Here is a 20053-nt window from a genome sequence, read left to right as displayed (position 1 = left end):
CCGATGGTCGTTCTCGCACTTCCGTTGTCACTCTTCGGCGGCTTGTTCGGCGGCAAGCGTGTGTGATAAGCTTGCGAATTTCTCGAATAATAATAATTTTTTTCTTTTTTTTCTTTTTTTTCTTTTTTTTCTTTTTTTTCTTTTTTTTCTTTTTTTTTCTTTTTTCCGGTGTGATGTGTGACTTTTAGCTACGGCCATCTTCCGACAAGATCACCTTGATTCGGATCATATCCGACAGCAGTAGTCAGCAGGTCTCATGACCTGATTCGGATGAGCCGCAACACTTTTGCCACATCCATTCGATCCATCAAACCAAGCAAAAAGGCTGAGTCGAATTGGTCTGCTCACCGCCATCAACGTCTCTCGCCACTGCCATCATATCGATTGCTACCTTGTCGTTCAGAAGCTAGCTTGTAGAGCGACGAGGTGATCATGTCTGCAAGTCTCTCATCGCTTTCATCTCCACCTCGATCATGAGCACTCCTAGTAGCTCCCAGGCTGCTCAGCCTGCCAACCTCAAACTACCACCACCTACAGACTCGACTCGCTCGCCTACATCCCCACAGGGCCGAGAATCGTTCAGCGCAAGCAGTATACCCTCTCATAACTCGGACATCTACATCAACAGCTACTACTATGGAAATGTAGACATGCCAGACTTGGCCCACAGCCCCATCAACTCGCCACACCTCACTTCCAACGATGAACGCCTCATAAGGCGGCTTAGCTGGACCAGCGGCGATCATCCAACTCGATCACCATTGCATCATCTCGACTCGCATCATGGTCATCAACGTAACAGCTCTTCCGCTGATGCTGGTCTCCTTGCCGGTCCACTCGAACTGTCCCCTCAGCCTCACGTTGACTCTTTCCCCCCTCATATCTCTGCTCCACGTCGCAACTCATCGCTTCCACTCAGCAGTCTCGCTTCCGCTCATCCTATGGCTTATGGATACAGTCAAGGGTCCGACGCTACATACACATCAAATGACCATGATAGAGCCATTCTCGCCTCGCATCAAGATGGCATCAGACACCCTTCGCTTCGATACGAGGAGCCAGACGAACAGCGATTCTATCGCACTGCTTCTCCCGACCAGATCCAACAGGCAGATGCAGATCTCAAGTCTAGCGCAGATGTTTATGCTACAGCAGGCCACTTTTCAGCTTCTGGTTTCGATAGAGCTAGATCCAGTCTCAACAGATTCAGCAAGTCGCTTCGTCGCATGAGTCGTCGTGTCGTCCATCACAAAGAACACGCTCATGTTCCGCTCACAGATCAGGATGCAGAAGAGAGCGACTCTTCCGCCACAGCTCATCTAGATCAACCACACACCATCGCTTCCTTAACCATCAGCCAAGACGAGATCGCTCCTCGAACCCACGTTTTGCAACGACTTCGCGGCAAGAGTCTTGGCATTTGCGGTCCTGATAGTCTTTTTCGCAAGTCGCTTTCAGTTCTACTATCACAATGGTGGGTCGAGCCCTTCATCTTACTTGTCATTCTCGCCAACACTATCACCCTTGTCGTCCAATCTGCTCAGAGCGTCTACGAGAGACCTAGGGAAGCGCGCTACTTTGGCGACATGTCCGACTACATTCTTCTCGCCATCTTCTCTATCTACACCGTAGAGATCATTGCCCGCATCATTGTCTCGGGGCTCATCATCAATCCGCCTCCGCTTTACGCCACTCCCAAAGCCACCTCAATCTCGACAGATGAACGCGCAGATTCAGGAGAACAAGCAAAGCACTTTGTCTCTGCACTCTCAGAGCATCGCCGCCAGGCCTCTAGATCCAATACCCTCGATGCGCTTGGTAACTTTGGTGGCAATCTTAAAGACAAGGCACAAAGGGTGCTTGCCGGCCATGAAGGCTTCACAGATTCATACTCGGCACAATCGCCATCACGCGAGCCACCACCTCGAGTCGCAGCATCACCTCCAGCCCGTACACCGCACAGCAAGCAGGCTTCCTCCACTTTGGCGCCTGACGAACAAGTTTGCCATCCCCGTCGACGTCTCAACCAGAGTGAGACTAGCATCTTTCTCTCAGAGTCCTCGGCACCCTCCTTCTGGCAGAACAACAACAACAAGGCTCCGTTCGCCGAAGCATTCGAGAAGCAGCGAATTCAAGCGGTCCATCATGCTTTCCTGCGACACTCGTGGAATCGTGTCGACTTTGTCGCTGTCGTCTCTTTCTGGATAGCTTTGGCACTAGCTCTTGGTGGTCAAGAGTCGACTCCAGCGCATCACATCTACATCTTTCGTTCCCTCAGTGTACTTCGCTGTGCACGTCTTCTCACTGCAACCAGCGGTACCACGACCATTCTCCACTCGCTCAAGGCTTCTGCCTACATTCTGCTCAGCGTCACCTTTTTTACTGGCTTCGCCATGCTCCTCTTTGGCATCATCGGCATCCAGAGTTTCGAAGGCTCGTATCGCAGGAACTGCGTCTGGATTGGCCATCTGAACGGTCAGCCCGGCGTTAACATTACACTCTCTCAACTCTGTGGTGGCTATTTTAGCACATCAGGACAAAAGCTTGGTCATATTTCTCTCAACGGCGGTCCTTCCGGCTCATCTCCCAAGGGCTTCATCTGTCCACAAGGTCAAGTCTGTCAAGAGCAATCCACCAACCCGCAAAGCAACTCGCAGTCCTTTGACAACATCTTTACCTCGCTTCTTGAAGTTGTCATTGTCATCTCGTCCAACAACTGGTCCCAAACCATGTACGACATGATCGACGCCGACTATTACGCTTCCTGCCTCTACTTTATCATTGGTATCATCGTTCTCAACTTCTGGCTTGCCAACTTGTTCGTCGCCGTCATCACCAACAGTTTTGCCACCCTCACCGCACGCACTCAGCGCAGTGCTTTCGCCGATCAAAAGATCCAGGATGCCTCCACCGAGGACGAGAAGCAGCCTCTGGCCAAGGGAAGGCTCAGGAGCCTTGCGCTAGGATTCAAGCGCGTTTGGGCCTACACAAAGTATCTCTGGATTCTCGCCATCATCTTTGACATTGCCATCCAGGCCTCTCGTGCCATCTATCTCGGTCCACAAGAGCTCGAAAGGCGATCCAAGATTGAACTCTACTTTACTATGGCTTTTGACTTGGAGATTGTCATGCGATTCCTCGCATTTGTGCTCGACGGCGACTGGCGAGGCTTCTTGGCCTCCAAGCAGAATCGAGCTGATCTCTTCCTGGCGTTCATCACCAGCATCATTCAGATCCCTGGGATCAAGAACTCGCAGGTACACCCCTGGCTCACCTTTTTTCAGCTTGCCAGATTCTATCGAGTTATTGCTGCCATCCCACGCATGCGTGTGCTGCTGGTTCGCGCTTTCGGTTCGCTCAACAAGATGCTCAACATGGTCTTCTTCCTGCTTCTCATGGTTGGCCTTGCCTCGTTGATCGCGACACAGCTCTTCCGTGGCGATATTCCACAGGAAGATGACGGTCAATGGACCATCATGACCTTTAAGCATTCCTTCAACTCGTTCCTCGCCATGTATCAGATCTTCACATCCGAAGATTGGATCGAAGTGCTCTTTGGCGCTCTCTCGAACGAGGCCGAGTACAAGCAAACGGCCATCGCTGCCATCTTCCTCTCCGGCTGGTTCTTCTTTGCCAACTTTATCGTCCTCCAGATGTTTATCGCCGTCATCAACGAGAACTTCAGCGTCGCCGAACACGAGAAGCGTCAACAGCAATTGCAACAGTACCTTCGTCGAAATGAGCCGCCGCCGCCCTCCTTGACTGCACGCATCGTCAACAAGCTCAGCCCGTACCGATGGCTCAGGCAACACAATGCAGTACACACCGGTTCCGCTGCTTCCGATCCCGGTCGAAGCGATCATGACGGCAGCAGCAAAGGTCTGACCAGCAAGATTGTTGGAGGATCCAGGGTCAAGAAGCGCGCCGAGGAAGAAAAGGCGTCTCGACCGCTCTCAATGCATCACGTCATGGACACCTCGACTGCAACCGCGCATCGTACGGTCAACACATTCAAAAAGCTCTTACGACTCGATCAGCCCGACGAGGTGGTACCGCTTGACAATTTGCAGGCTCGCAGGCTGCGCACTAGCATCCATGCCGATGACATGCTGCGTCCCGGCGGTTTTGATGCTGCCTACGATGCAGATCCTTCTGATCAGGCGGCGCATCAGTTTGCCAGTGACAGAAAGTTGGCGAGGATGCGTTCTGACCTTGGCCTCCGTTCCAAAGACGGCTTCAGCGATACATCGGCCACCGCTTTCCTGCCGCGCTCCCACAGTGACCCTCGCATTCAGCAAGCTCAATTCATCGCCTCGCATCCCTCCTATGACAAGTCTTACTTCCTCTTCTCCAACCACAACAAGCTCCGCCGCTTCTGCCAGAGTCTGGTGCCGTCATCGCACGGAGAGAGACTATTCGGTCGGCCAGTCTCACCCTATCGACACAAGCTCTTTCAAATTGCGGTATTCCTTGCGATCGTAGGCTCAGTCGTCTCTGCCAGCATCGCCACGCCCGCATATCGACGTGATTACTACGCCAGGTACGGTCTCATCCGTGCATCGTGGTTCTCGATCCTCGAGATCAGTCTGTCATCCTTGTTTTTGGCCGAATTCTTCATCAAGACGATCGCCGATGGCCTCGCTTTCACTCCCAATGCATACGTGCTGAGCATCTGGAACTCGCTCGACCTCTTTGTGCTAACGACCCTGCTGGTCAACGTCGTCACCGAACTGGCTGTCATCGGTGGTGTCTCGAGGTTCACGCGAGCTCTGAAAGCCTTCCGTGCGCTTCGACTCATCAACTTGTCCTCACTCATGCGCGACACGTTCCATGCTGTCATGATTGCTGGTGCAGGCAGGATTCTGGACGCTTCGATCCTGTCGATCTTGTACATTATCCCCTACGCCGTATGGGGACAGAATCTGTTTGGCGGTCTGCTCTACTCTTGCAACGACGGGTCCAGCGCGATTCGCAACAAGTTCGACTGTGCAGGCGAGTACTCGAGCTCACCAGGCAACTTTGACTTCCTCGCTCCTCGAGTCTGGGGCAATCCCACTGAAGGCAGCGTCTACTCGTTCGACGACTTCAAGGGAGCCATGCTCATCATGTTTGAGATTATCTCACTCGAGGGCTGGATTAATGTCATGTCGACAGCCATGAGCGTCGCGGGCAAGGATCAGCAGCTCCAGAACGACAATCGCCAGGTCAATGCGCTCTTTTTCCTCATCTACAATCTTGTGGGAAGTACAACAGTCTTGACGCTCTTTGTGTCGGTCATCATCGAAAACTTCCAGACCTTCTCGGGCGCTGCTTACCAGACTGCTGGACAGAGACAGTGGATCGACTTGCGCAGGCTCATTCTTCGACAGCAACCTTCGAAACGCCCCAAGCGGCGTCCTTCTCAAGCCTTGCGAGCGTGGTGCTACGACCGCGTGCTCACCAAGAATGGATGGTGGAGTCGCGCGATGACCTTGGTATACCTAGCCACCTTGATTACTCTGATGACGCAGCAGTACGCCGATCCGGATTGGGCCAACAGGTTGAGAGATGCTCTCTACCTTGGCTACATTGCCGTATACGCGTTTGACATCTTTGCGAGACTGTTGGGTCTTGGTTGGAGGAGTTACAGGGAAAATCCTTGGAATCTCTACGACTTGTTTGTGGTGTCAGGCACGCTAGCCACCACGCTTCCCTTGCTGACCAACAACGGCAACACCGACATTGTTGTTCAGTTCCAGAAGCTGTTTCTGACCTGTGTTGCGCTCAAGCTGGTGCAGAAGAACCGTGCACTGAACCAGCTCTTCAAAACGGCCTTTGCCTCGCTACCAGCCATTCTCAGTCTTTTCCTTCTCTGGCTTACCATGTTCCTGGTTTGGGCCATCATGCTTCTCGAGGTGTTTGGTTTGACAAAGTGGGGTCCCAACGAGACTAACCAAAAGAACTTCTCGACGATGATTGGCTCCATGGTCTTCTTGAGCATGATGTCAACAGGCGAAGGATGGAACTCGTTCATGCACGACTATGCCGTCTCGCCACCTCAGTGTACGCCCTCGGCCAACTATTTGACCTCGGACTGCGGAAGCGAACCATGGGCATACGCGCTCTTCATCGGTTGGAACGTCATTTCGATGTACATCTTCCTCAACATGTTCACCGGTACCGTCGTCGAGAACTTCTCGTACATCTTTGATCTCGGAAGCAAGGCGATGCTCAGCTCGACCGATATTCGACACTTTAAGAGTAGCTGGGCCAAATTTGACCGTAACAGGAAGGGTTACATTCACAAAGATCAGATTGTTCCTTTCCTCGGCTCGCTTAAAGGCGCTCTCGAAATCAGCCTGTACCCGCCCGAGTGCAGCTTGCAGGCGCTCAAAGCTTCGTTCTCATCATCTCAAGGTGTTGCGTCGAGCCCGACAACAGAAGGCAGGACCAAAGGTGCATTTGACTTGTTCAAGGCTGCTTCGCCGCTTCGATCGCCGTTGCGTGAAGGGAAAGGAGACGATGGCAAGGGGCTGTTTGCTTGGCCTGTATCGTCGTCGGAGCCCGTGCGTACGCCGCAGACCGACGGAGAGCGTCTGGCTCTTGCTTTATCCGCAGTCGATTCCAAGGAGCTCCGCATGCGCAGAGACCGTTTCAACAGGGTCTATCACGAAGCTATCATGCTCATCCATCCACCCAAGGGCATTTCGTTCGCCGACATGCTTCTGCTCCTAGCACGCACCAAGCTCGTCGACGAGATGGAAGCGCTCAGCGTTGAAGAGCTCGTCGAAAGAAAAGATACACTGGAGCAGATCGAGCACCGCATCAGGCTCGATCGAGTGCGTGGTCTCCTGCAGATGGCTTACTGGCGAAGAAGGTTCTTGGCTCTACGAGACGAGATGCGAAAGGGAGAAGCAGTGCCCACCATCCTTGTACACGGAAGTCCAGGCAGATTATCTCGACCAGTGCTTCCCGCTTTGGAAATTCCCGGTACATCTTGGTCGACATCATCCTCGACAACTAACAAGCCAATGTTGACCATCACACCATCGCCACCCTCGTTGCATGACTTGGAGCTTCGTGCATCACCGGTGATCGAGTCGTTTGAAGCGACCGCTTGGGGCGATCTAATGAAAAGGATCGATGGTCAAGATACAAGCCCACAGCCTTACCAAGAGCATGCTCGCACTAAGAGTGATAAGGGCAAAACCCGTTCGAGGAAGGATGATCAACGCTGGTTCTGAGCTCACCTCGAACTATAGTTCTGTGCGAGGCTACTGTAGCGAATTTTAATTTTTTAATTTTTTTTTTCAATGGTCTCTTATCGGTATCCACATAGACATTGCAATGCAAATGCACCTTTCTATACTGAATGGAGAAGAGTGCACTTGGCGATGCAAGATATATGTGGATTCACAACACTGTCTGTTGTTCCTTCACTCAAACCATCCTTGACAGAAAGGCAACAATGTTTGAGGATCCTGATTCCTGCCTCAGCTCAATCATTATGTGCAGCTTCTCCAGCAAGGTGCATACAGAATACTTTGCTGAATATGGTGACTGACTGGTACCAATTGCTGTAGGAGTGTTTAACTGGGCAAGGGTTAGAAGTGTACCATACTGTACCACACACTCTGCTGCCAAAGAATACAAACTTCTCACCCCCACCTACACTTTACATTGTGATTAAGTTGGGAGTTGTGCATGAAGAGAAATCAAAGCATGTGATGAAAATGAAGTTCTGAGCATTGGTCATGATGTGCCCCTTCACTCACCATTGAGAAATGCACATGTTGCCATTTGCACAATAAGCACCACTACCACCCTTTAGAAGTGACACCTCTGTTATCTATTCAAATGACTTAGTCCATTGCCTGATTCAATGTGATGCTACACCAGGCCCCACCCTGCAAGCCCAATACCCTTGCCAACCAGTACTTAATAGTGCTCGCTGGCTTGAATGACAAACTGCAATGGGATGGACAAGAGCACACTTGGCAATGCAAGATAAGCAACAACTTTTGAGGATCCTGATACTATGCTCAGCTTGATGAATATGTGCAGCTTCAATTGAAGAATACCAAGACTATACGCTGTCCGGAGCTACTAACAAGCTCGTATCCACAGGCATATGTTCTTGAGAAAGGTCTTGTATTTCATGTTCATCAGTTACATCCTCAATGGACATATATATACCTTATTGCCATCTTTGATTGTGCCCAAATGAGATGAGCTATCTCCTATAGGGCCCCTGAGTTGCCACCTTCTGCAGTATAGCACATGATCTGTTGGTATGGCAACCCTCATGTGCTTCATTGTTTTCATTGCCTGTGCATGTTCTCAGCCCCTTGGTGTCTCAGCTAATGCTTGTGTATCCAGGTTGGAATGCCAATGCATCTTCAACTCCCCCCTTCAATGGCATCTCCAGCCCCAACAACCAAGCAAGGCAGGCTGTGTTGATGCCCTTCAAAGGCTTTGTCAGAATGTTGGCTACATTGCTTGCCATTCCAACAAATTCAATCATGACATCACCCTCCTGGACATGATCCTGGACAAAATGGTATTGGGTGTCTATGTGCTTCAACTTCCAATGCTTGGCTGGGTCCTTACTCACCTGGATGCACCCTTGGCTGTCAGTGTGGAGTAATGGCCATACATCCAAGATCTCCAAGTCTTGTAGCAAATATGAAAAGAACAATGCCTCTCACACTGCTTTGGAGGCTGTGACAAATTCTGCTTCTACTGCTGAAAGTGCTATGCATTTCTGCATGTGTGACCTCCAGCTGACTGGGCACCTTTAAACATATGTAATTGTCCCAGATGTGCTCCTTTGTCCATTTGTAGGATCCAACACCCAACTTGTGTTGGTATATGTCATCACCAGCTGCTTTGTGTGCTCATTAGGTTCACCTCCCAATTGCAACTGATATGTGCTCATTTGGTTCAGGTATTTGACCATGTGGATGGCTGCCTTCCAGGCACTGTCAATCAGGTTGGACATGTATCATGCTAGTGTCCCTATGGCAAAGGAAATATCCAGTTGCATGGTGTTAGACACCCACAACAGTTGGCCAACCAACTCTTGGTATTGCTTTGCCTGTGACAGAGTACACCTGTCACTTCCAGCAATGTCCACCATACTTTGCATGGGTATCCACAACTTCTCCTTCACTGTCCCCAGCCACTTGCTCACCATGGCCTGAATGTATGCAGTTAAATCTAATGAAAACCATTGGCATGCTTGCTCCCAGGTGATTTTGATCCCCAGAAACTCTGTAACTTCTCCATTATCTTTTGTTCCCATTTGCTCATGATCTCTCCTTTTGGTGTGATCCACTTCATGATGACTGGGTGACACAATCAGCATATCATCCACATATGCTGTGATGATGGTAATCTGATCCCCAGTTCCCCTTGAGTACAGACATGGTGCACTCAGCATGCAGTGGAATCCAATTGCCTGGAGGTGTGAGTTCAATTTGATGTTCCACTCCCAACCTGATTGCTTCAAGCCATATAGCCCTTTCACTAGTTTCAGGGCCTTCCCCAGTGGTACCTTAGTCCTGACTGGTGGCTTCAAAAACACATCATGGTGTAGTGTCAAATTCAGGTATGCTTGTTTCACATCTACAGCATCCACCTCTCAGTCACATATGGCTGCAATGGCCAAGACTCCCTAGATAGACTGGATTGGTGCCACTGGCACAAACACTTCTGTGTAGTCAACACCCTCTGGTTGTGTGAATCCTCAGGCCACCAGTCTGGCCTTGAACTTGGTTGGTATGAGATTTGCATCAGTCTTGATCTTGAGTACCCAGCATGTGTCAACCATGTTCATGCCTTTTGGGATGTCTGCCACTTCCCACATGCCCATTGCCTCTAGTCCATCTAGCTCTGTTTGCATTGCCTCCTCCCAGTGTCTTCTGTCTTCTCCAGCCAGCACTTCACAAATGGTCAGGTCCAGATTCCTCCTCTTTTTGGTGTTCATTGCCATGAATCCAAACAGTTTGTCCCCAATCCATGTTTTGGCCTTTGGATCATGTTTGCTCAGCTCAACCATGTTTTCATTTGAGATATCCTCCTCATTTGCTTCCAAAGTCAGCTCCATGTCCACATGCTTGTTTAGCAGTTCTTCCTCCCTTTCATCAAAAAGGTTCTCTTCAGTGTACCCCAGGTCACTGAAATCTTCTTCATTTGTCATCACAGGAGGTGGTTGTGTGTCTATTGGCCACCACTCTGTCTGAACTGACCAGCATTTGGACTCCATGAACTTTGCTGAGTTGCTCCAAAACACATTTGGACTATAGTCTGGGCTGTAGAACAGCCATCCTTTCCTCTCCAAACTGTAGCCTATGAATATGGATGCAACAGCTTGCTGATCCAGTTTCTTATTGTCTCGCTTGGCCTTGGGTATGTTCACCCATGCTAGGCATCTGAAAACACATATGAGGCTCATTAGCTTTTCTGGCAACTTTCCAAACATTGCTTGATATGGAAACTCTCTGTCAACACTTGGGATGAGGTTCATCTTAAAAGCCACAGCCCAGATGGCATACAGCCAAAACCTCTTTGACAGTCTCCTCTGCATGAGTAGTGTCTGCATTTTCTCACCCAGGCTCCAGTTCATTCTTTCCACATGTCCATTCTGTCAGCTGTTGTACCCTACTGTCATTTGCCACTCAATGCCTCTGTCATACATCCATTCAATAGCCTCATTGCTCCTCCATTCAGTCCCCTGATTGGACTGTATTGCCTTTAGTGTCTTTCCTGTCTGTGTCTTGAGGTAGGTTACTATCCTTTTGAGTTGAGCAAATGCATGGCTCTTTTGTAACAGTGGCTGCACACATATGTACTTGCTGTGGTCATCAACCAACACTAACATGCATGTGTGTTCTGTGGCATGCAAAGAATTGATTATCAAATCAATGTGAACAAGGTCAAGGGGTAACAAAGCCCTATGTTTGCTGCCTTGTCCCATTCAGGCTATTGTACTCTTGGACTGGATGCAATGCTCACATGTTGGTGCCATTTCTGGGTCCAACTCTACTACATGATTGCCCTTTAGTTTGTTGATGATGGCCCTTGTCTTATCTTGGCCTGGATGCCCTAGACATTCATGCCATAGTTGTTGTTTTGATGCTCCTGTATTGCTCTTGATCTGTTCAAGCTCATCACCAACACCTCCAAACAAGGACATTGTCATGATCATTGCATTTTCTTGCCATGTCTTGCCTTGGAACTCTAATAGTCCCCACTCATGATCTTTGGCTATCTTGAGTAGCATTCCATTTGCCAAGTGAATCTGTCCACCAGTGATGTCTAATGTCACTTGTGCTCCTTCATCCATTAATGAATTGGTTGATAAAAGGTTAACATTAAGATGCCTGACATACAATACATTGTGAAGAAAAACATCTCCATAACTTGTTGATATGTTTGCATCTCCTATAGCCATTGCCTCCAGAACCTTGCTTCCAGCCATGAATACATGCTTTCAACAAGTTCTTGGGCAAATGAGTATGCTATAGTCATTAACCATGTGATAGCTGGCCCCTGAGTCTAAGATCCAACAAAATGGTTCTTTTGACTTCAGAGACCTCTGCCAACTTGGTGTGAAGGAGCACCAGACCTCCTAGTCTGCTTTTGTGAGGGGTGAGTTCTTGGGAATGGTTACCAAGGCATCACACTGCCTAGTGCCATGTCCAGATCACTTGCACACCCAGCATCAAATCTTTCTGGGTCTGGCTGCTACCCTCACACTTGTGCAACCATCATCCTTCTCATCCTTCTCATCTTTCTTGTCTGCCTTGGCTGATTCATCCTGATCATCACTGCCAGTGATTCTAGCACCAGCCTGGCAGGGGTCTACCTTATAAGCAGGGTTGCTTTTGATTGCAGACTGGCATACAATCAAAGCAGTGGCAAGTGCATTAAAGTTGAGCTGACTGATAGTTGCAATGGTTTCCTTATACATGGGGTGGTGTATGGTGCACTTCTGCAGGTTTGAGAATAAGGTGTCATTGGCAAACAGCTTTCCCAGGAGACTGCTCTCTGTCTGAATAGATCGGATTTCTTGGATAAGCTTTTGAGTGTCAGAGTTGAACATCTTGATATTGCCTAGCTGAGTGATGAGTGCAAGTCAATGTGAGGTTGCAGTAGCTTCATTAGTCAGGCCATTCTCAATCTTCTTCCAGACTTGGTGGAAAGTGTGATATTCTCTGATGATGTCAAGGATCAGGTAGTTCACATTGTATTTGCCAATGGTATTGATGGTACCATGCAGGGCATTAATGAGAGTGTCATCAAATGTGCAATTCCACTTGGTGTGCTTCTTGTCATAAGCTCCTTCAAGGTGTTTCATGGCATGTGGCACTGATCAGAGGAAGGACTTGATGTGGGTGCTCCAGCTGTAGTAGTTGTGTGATGTGAGTTTGGGCACTGGCTCAAGGAGCTTTGCTAGGGTACAGAAGTTGTATTGCTTGCTGTCACCATCAAGGTCAGAGTTGGAGTCAGTTCCTTTGTCAGAGTCATCGTTGAGCACCTCAACTTCCATCTCATTATCAGCTTGTGGTTGAGCCATTTTGCCCCTTCTACCTCCTTTGGCCTTGCTTGTGCTGGCTTGGGTTTCAGTCTCTTCTGCCATGTTGTTGGAGGGTTCTGTGGCTTGGTTGGTGGAGCTTCAGACTCTTAATCAATTGAAGAATACCAAGGCTATACACTGTCTGGAGCTACTAACAAGCTTGTATCCACAGGCATATGTTCTTGAGAAAGGTCTTGTATTTCATGTTCATCAGTTACATCCTCAATGGACATATATATACCTTATCACCATCTTTGATTGTGCCCAAATGAGATGAGCTATCTCCTATAGGGCCCCTGAGTTGCCATCTTCTGTGGTATAGCACATGATCTGTTGGTATGGCAACCCTCATGTGCTTCATTGTTTTCATTGCCTGTGCATGTTCTCAGCCCCTTGGTGTCTCAGCTAATGCTTGTGTATCCAGGTTGGAATGCCAATGCATCTTCAACTGCTTCTCCAACAAGCTGTGTACAGAGTACTTTGAAGTTCTGAGCATTGGTCATGTGCCCCTTCACTCACCATTGAGAAATGTGCATGCTTCCATTTGCACGATAAGCACCACTACCACCCTTTAGGGGTGACACCTCTGTTATCTATTCAAATGACTTAGTCCATTGCCTGATTCAATGTGATGCTACACCAGGCCCCACCCCTCAAGCTCAATACACTCACCAACCATTACTTAATAGCACTTGCTGGCTTGTACAACAAACTGTGATGGGATGGACAAGAACTGCTTGACCTGAGATCAGACTCTGTGTATGCTTGGCAACACAAGATATTCACAACACTGTCCATTGTTCCTTTGCTCAAACCATCCTCAACAGAAAGGCAACAACTTTTGAGGATCCTGATTCCTGCCTCAGTTCAATTATTATGTGCAGCTTCTCCAGCAAGCTGTGTACAAAGTACTTTGAAGTTCTGAGCATTGGTCATGTGTGTCAGAGGTCACGCACCTGAAACCTGATATCTGTAGTAGAAATGCATCTACTACAGATCTTATTGAGATATGTGGTAAAAGGCCATTTATTATTATTCTTGTTGAGATCTGTCATAGAAGCCTTCTATGACTTTTCTCACTCAAATATGTGATATCTTGATTGTTATTGCAGGTTTGAACTAACCACTGTGGACACTCTGTCCAGAGGTAGCTTGGCACAATCAATAACTACAGTTACATGGTGAGCACCAAGGTCTGATGCTGATGATGTTGATTAGACACAAGTGTCCAGTGTGTCAATTGAATGAGAGGTGATCCCAGACTGTGGTGGACAGCTGCCTTTGGTTTCTAATGATTGAGAGAGCCAGACCACAGTATGAACCACCTTTGGTGTCAATCAATATCCAGACCACAGAGTGAACTGCCTTCAGATGACATCAAGTGGTGATGCAACACATGCACTAGGTGGTAGCAATGCTCTGCAATTGCTACTGATGATGAATCTACTAAGTATACTTATCATGAAGTTATAGCTAGTAATGTAAAGTGTAGAGTGGATGGCAATCCACTCACTTGCTATGACAAGGAGCATGGTTATATATCCACTCCTGCAACATTGCCTGCAACACTGCTCCTAATCTGGGAGGCCTCTTTGACACTGCTCCTCCTCCTCACCCTTCCTATCTCTTCCATCCACCTTGTGATACTGTCCATAGACACCACTTCTCTTGCCTTATGCAGATGGATGGTCCTCATGCTGCTTCATCATCAACAGGGGCCATTCCCACTTCATCTGGGTGGCGACTTGCCTCCCTTCCTCATCTCACCCACCCTCCTGTTCTGAGTTCATTGTTGGGTCGGCCCCCTGTTTCATCAGGGTGGCAGACTCAATGCCTATGACATCTTGTCCTGCTGTGAGGCTTGTGATGATTGGCATGATCTTGCCAGCTTCAGTGAGATCTATCCTATGATCAAGATACTACCAATTCTGGTGGGATTTGTAGTAACATCCCACTTGTGCCAATTTGGACAAGATCTGTCATAGAACCAATTTTACTACAGATCTCGATGAACTCTGTTGTAACCCTTATTTTGCCTGATCCTGTGATTCCTGTGCTCCTCTTCATATGACATCCGTTCTTCCTGCTTCTGTGCATCCGGCCCTATGACAATGTGCCCCTTCACTCACCATTGAAAATTGTGCATGTTTCGATTTGCACGATAAGCACCACTACCACCCTTTAGAAGCGACACCTCTGTTTTTGATTCAAATGACTTTGACCATTGCCTGGTCAGCCATGATGCTACACCAGGCCCCACCCCGCAAGCTCAATATACTCACCAACCATTACTTAAAAGTGCTCACTGGCTTGAATGACAAACTGTGATGGGATGGACAAGAGCTGCTCAACCTGAGATCAGACTCTGTGTATGCTTGGCAACACAAGATATTCACAACACTGTCTGTTGTTCCTTTGCTCAAACCATCCTTAACAGAAAAGCAACAACTTTTGAGGATCCTGATTCCTGCCTCAGCTCAATCATTATGTGTGTCAGGGGTCTCGCGCCTGAAACCCAGGTCGGTCTGTCGAGATACTCGGTGACTATTAAACTGTGTGACAGCTATTGTCTCGGTATCGGTGACTATCAAGTTGTGCAGTGACAGCAGGTGGCGTTCGTTGTATATACTATCGTAGGTTTTGGCTGACCTCTGTGGACACTCCGTTCAGGGGTAGCTCGGCACGATCAATATCAATGTTATGATGACACCAAGGTCTGGTGTGGGTGTTGATGATGATGAGGTTGATGGTGTTGGTGATGAGATTGGTGATGTCGATGATAATGAGGTTGATGGTGTTGATGATAAGGTTGGTGGCGTCGATGATAATGAGGTTGATGGTGTTGGTGATAAGGTTGGTGGCGTCAACACGAGTGTCCAGTGTGTTGACTTGATGCTTGAAGTGATCCCCGGACCGCAGTGGACTACTGCCTTCGGTTCTATCTATATCCGGACCGCTAACCTGCTATGGGTGCCTTCGGACGTCAGGTAGTGGTGATACAACACACACACTACGATGAGAAGCAACCTTGATAGATTGCTGCTATGCTGACTGAAACTAATGTATACTTATGCTGAAGTGATAACTAGTTATGGTGAGTAGAGTGGATGGGGATCCACTCGACCTATGATGATGAGAAAGCATGGTTATATACCTCTTCACAGCATCGCCAGCGATGCTGCTCCTGCTCTCTCTCCAGAGAGTACTTTCTTCATCGAGTACTGCTCAGGGGCCTCTCCTGCTTGGCACCCCTGTGCCTCTTGAGTGGTGTCGACTCCTTCGACACTGCTCCTCCTCCTCATGACCTGTGTCGACTCCTTCGACACTGCTCCTCCTCCTCATGACCTGTGTCGACTTCCTGTCTCTCGAGCCCCTGAGTGGTAACCATCTGAGCTTGGTCCTCCTCATGGCTGCGCCTGCTCTTTGAGCTTGGTCCTCCTCGTGGCTGTGCCTGGTCCTCCTCGCATATGGGCTCAGTGCTCCTTTGCATGTGAATCCATAGGAGTCCATGGTCTCCATGGAGACTGCACTACGACCATGCTCTCTACTGGTATCGACTAGGTCTTCGATACCTGTGCTCCATCCATATGAACCAGTGACCCTCCTGCTTCTTGAGCATCCAGGCCCATGACACTACCCCCCTCTTAAGAGCCGAGCTCCGTCGAGGCATGCTCTGGTCTGGTTCATGCTGACTCCTCCTCTTCCTTGACAACATCGCCCCCGTCATCCTTCCTCCTTCTCTCAACGTCATCCTCCTCTCTCTACTCCTCCTGTTCTCTCTTCCTCTCTCTACTCCTCCTGTTCTCTCTTCCTCTCTCTACTCCTCCTGTTCTCTCCTCCTTTCCCTACTTTGTCTACTCACTTGTCCCCCCTCCGACACCTCATACTCCTGGATGAGGTCGGGACAGTTGAGGTTCTCTACTGGTTCCCATGAAGCAGCTTCTTCTGAGTACCCTCTCCACAACACCTTGTACTCTGTAGTCCCATTGTGTGAACGCTTGTCGATGAGTGCTTCGACTTCGAAGTCGAGGTCCTCATCTGGAAGTGGTGGCATGGTGGGCTGTTCAGCACGTTGAGGAAGAGAACTTGTTCTTGCTGGCTCGAGCATGGAGACATGGAACACATCATGCACCCTAAGGTTTGCTGGCAATGTGATTCGGTAAGCTCGGCGTCCTACCCGTTCCTGAACTGGGTAGGGTCCTGCAAACCGGGTATCCAACTTGGGTGTGGGTCTCCGTGTCTTCCAGTTTCGGCGGTTGATATAGACCATATCACCCACCTTAAACTCAATGTCCTTGTGCTTCCTGTTATACTGGTCTACTGATCTACGTTGTGCCTCTCTGATCTGCTCCTGGAGGTACTTGCAACGCTCCTTTCCATCCATGAGGTACTCGAAGCGACCTGGATCATTGACTCCTAGTCGTTGAGGGATGTCAGGATGAGCTTTGGGGTTCCATCCATAGCATGCAAAGAATGGTGAGACACCAATGCTGTTGTGGACCGTGTTGTTGTATACAAAGGCCGCAGTGTCCAGCAGGTTGGCCCAGTCATTCTGCTCATAGTTGCAGTACATCCTGAGATATTGCTCTATGACCTGATTGACTCTCTCTGTCTGACCATCAGTTTGAGGATGGTAAGCCGTGCTAAGTGAGTGCTTCACACCCATTTGCTCTGCAAATGCCTTCCATGCTCCTGATATGAACTGCCTGCCTCGGTCCGAGACCATGTGATCTGGATATCCAAAGAGTCTAACCATGTGTCCATATAGCAATACTGCAGTCTGTTTGGCCGTGACTGTCTTATGGGTTGGAGCTAGTATGGCAAACTTGGTTAACCTGTCGACGATGACTAGGATAGAGTCATAGGTCTTGGAGTCATACTTCTTTGATGGTGGTAGTCCTTCAATGAAGTCGAGGGATATGGAGCCCCAGGGCCTGTCTGGGGTTGCTAGTGGCTGTAGCAAACCATATGGACGATGACGAGGAGCTTTGTACCTAGCACATACAGGACAACTTGCTACATAGTCTGCAATCCAAGCTGTCATGTTTGGCCACCAGTAATGTCGTTGAGCTGCCTTGATGGTAGCATCTCTTCCTACGTGTCCAGCAGTGATACCATCATGACATTGGGTCATCACCATGAATCGCAGATGCTCTACAGAGAGAGACTGTCCATCTACCTCTTTGGCACTCCTTGAGTGTCGGTTGTTGGTCCTCCCTGGCATGATCACCTTGGGGATAACCAACCTTCCTCCACTGTACCATAGGTCATCCTTGAGTTCGAAAGGCTTCTTCCTATGTATCTCCTGTAGCTCTTGGTCTAAAGGCTGGAAGATCTTGACCAGGTCTTTGAGACCTTTTGATGCTATGGACTCCATCGAGATCATGGGGGCCACTAGGAGCGAGTCATGGTCTGCTGTCTCCTTGAACACTCGAGGAGGCAGTAGTTGCCTCACATTGTGATCCTGCTCTTCACCAGCTGGTTGCATGTCTGTCCTTCTGGTGAGAGCATCGGGTTCACCACCTTTGTCTCCTGGTCGATACTGCAATATGAAGTCGAAGTCTGCTAGTAGTATGGCCCATCGAGCCTGTCGACCTGTGATGCGTCTCTGTGACTTGAAGTACTTGAGGGCTTCATGGTCAGTGAGGATGACCAGTTGGTTCGGTAGTCCAGCTAGCATGTGTCGCCACTGAGTGAGGCAGGCGACCACAGCTAGGAGCTCCTTATCATGGATCTCATAGTTCTTCTCGGCAGAAGACATCTTCCTAGAGTAGAAGGCCACTGGATGCCATCGTCCTTCATGCTCCTGCTTGAGCACTCCTGCTATAGCAAAGTCACTTGCATCAGTCTCCAACCTTGTTGGAAGGTGGTAGTCGAAGTGCTGAAGCACTCCTGCTGATGTGAAGGCCTGGATGAGCTTGTGGAAGGCCTGTTGGGCCTCCTCTGGTAGCTCGAACTTCTTGAACCGTTCTATAGGCTTTACCAGTGCTGTCAAGGGCTTGGCTATGCGAGCAAAGTGGGCTATGAACCTTCGATAGAAGTTGGCAAAACCCAGGAACCTCTGGATGTCATGGATTGACTCTGGCATTGGCCACTCCTTGACAGTGCGCACCTTTTCTGGGTCCATCTCTATGCCCGTTGGCTTGATGATGTACCCCAGGAACTCGACTGTCTTGGTGTGGAACTCACACTTCGACAGCTTAGCAAAGAGCCTGTTGCTCCTTAAGCGAGTGAGGACCTCGGTGACATGCTTCACATGTACCTCTTCAGTGTCACTGAAGATCAGGAAGTCATCTAAGTATACCACTACATATACTCCAATGATGTCTCGGAAGATGTCATTGATGAATGACTGGAAGTGAGCCGGAGCATTGGCTAGGCCAAAGGGCATCACTAGGTACTCATAGAGTCCCAACTGAGTGCCAAAAGCTGTCTTCCATTCATCTCCTTTAGCAATCCGGATGAGGTTGTATGCTGCTCTAAGGTCCAGCTTGGTATAGATCCTTGCCTTCCTGAGTAAGAACAGCTGCTCCTCGATGAGGGGCAATGGTGCCCTGTTCTTGACAGTGATCTCGTTGAGACCTCTGTAGTCCACACAGAGTCTGAGACCTCCATCCTTCTTTGGTACGAAGAGCACTGGTGATCGTGCCGGGCTCTTCGATGGTCTTATGAACCCCTTCTCGAGGTTCTCATCCAAGTATCTCCTCAACTCGGACATCTCCTTGGGTCCCTTAAGGTATAGGGGCCCTTGAGGTGGCTTCCCTCCTTCTATCAACTCGAGGTGGAGATCATGCTCGGTATGATGGGGCAGCTTGTCTGCTTCCACCTCATCAAACACATCTTGCAGGTGTTGGTATGGCTTTGGTATGTCTGCAGCCGTCACCACCTTATCTACCTCCACCTCCATCTCGACTCCTTTGTCTGCGCCTGTAGGTACAAAACCAAAGGCCGGAAGTGATGATGGTGGCTCCTCTAACAGCATGAACCCTATGGGTCCATCTTCCAGAGCTGCTCGTAGTATGCGCTCTGCTGAGACAAACTCGTTACCATGGAGGGTTGGTCTCCTCATGGTTAGGTCCCCTGCTCTTGCTGCTTCAGGGGGTCTCCTAGGGGGTCGGTCCTGCTCCTGAGTCTTGAACTCCAGCTGGCCCGTATCCCATTGTATGGTGGGTTTGAGCCTCCGTAGCTCAGTGAACCCCAGGATGAGGTCATAGTCTGCAGTGTCGGCCACTGAAGCTTCGACCACACCCAGATTGTGTGTACCAATAGATACCTGCATGCTCGCAGAACTATTGATGGAGAGTTGGTGCCCGGTGACACCATGGATCGATCTTGTTTTTATGGGTTTTGTGGGTATTTGGTACTTACTAATGAAAGAATCTGAGACTATGGACAAACCAGCACCGGTATCAGCTAGTATCCGAGCAGGATGGTCTTGAACCATTCCAGAGAGCTCCAGTACTGCTTTGCCTCCACTGGTAGAGAAACATACTT

General features: G+C 49.2%; 1 protein-coding gene across 1 annotated transcript; it reads left to right on the top strand.

Moving 5' to 3' along the window:
• Positions 1-473: 473 nt before the first annotated feature.
• Positions 474-7223, top strand: UHO2_06248 (uncharacterized protein; the record flags this gene model as incomplete). The annotated part of the gene is made up of 1 exon (XM_041560471.1): positions 474-7223. One exon carries the CDS (start codon positions 474-476, stop codon positions 7221-7223), a length of 6750 nt encoding a protein of 2249 aa, XP_041416405.1.
• Positions 7224-20053: the final 12830 nt, after the last annotated feature.

This window comes from Ustilago hordei, assembly GCF_900519145.1.
Source record: "Ustilago hordei strain Uho2 genome assembly, contig: UHO2_contig_17, whole genome shotgun sequence".
In the NCBI taxonomy this organism is placed as follows: Eukaryota; Fungi; Basidiomycota; class Ustilaginomycetes; order Ustilaginales; family Ustilaginaceae; genus Ustilago; species Ustilago hordei.
This window is presented reverse-complemented; position numbering and strand designations above follow the sequence as displayed.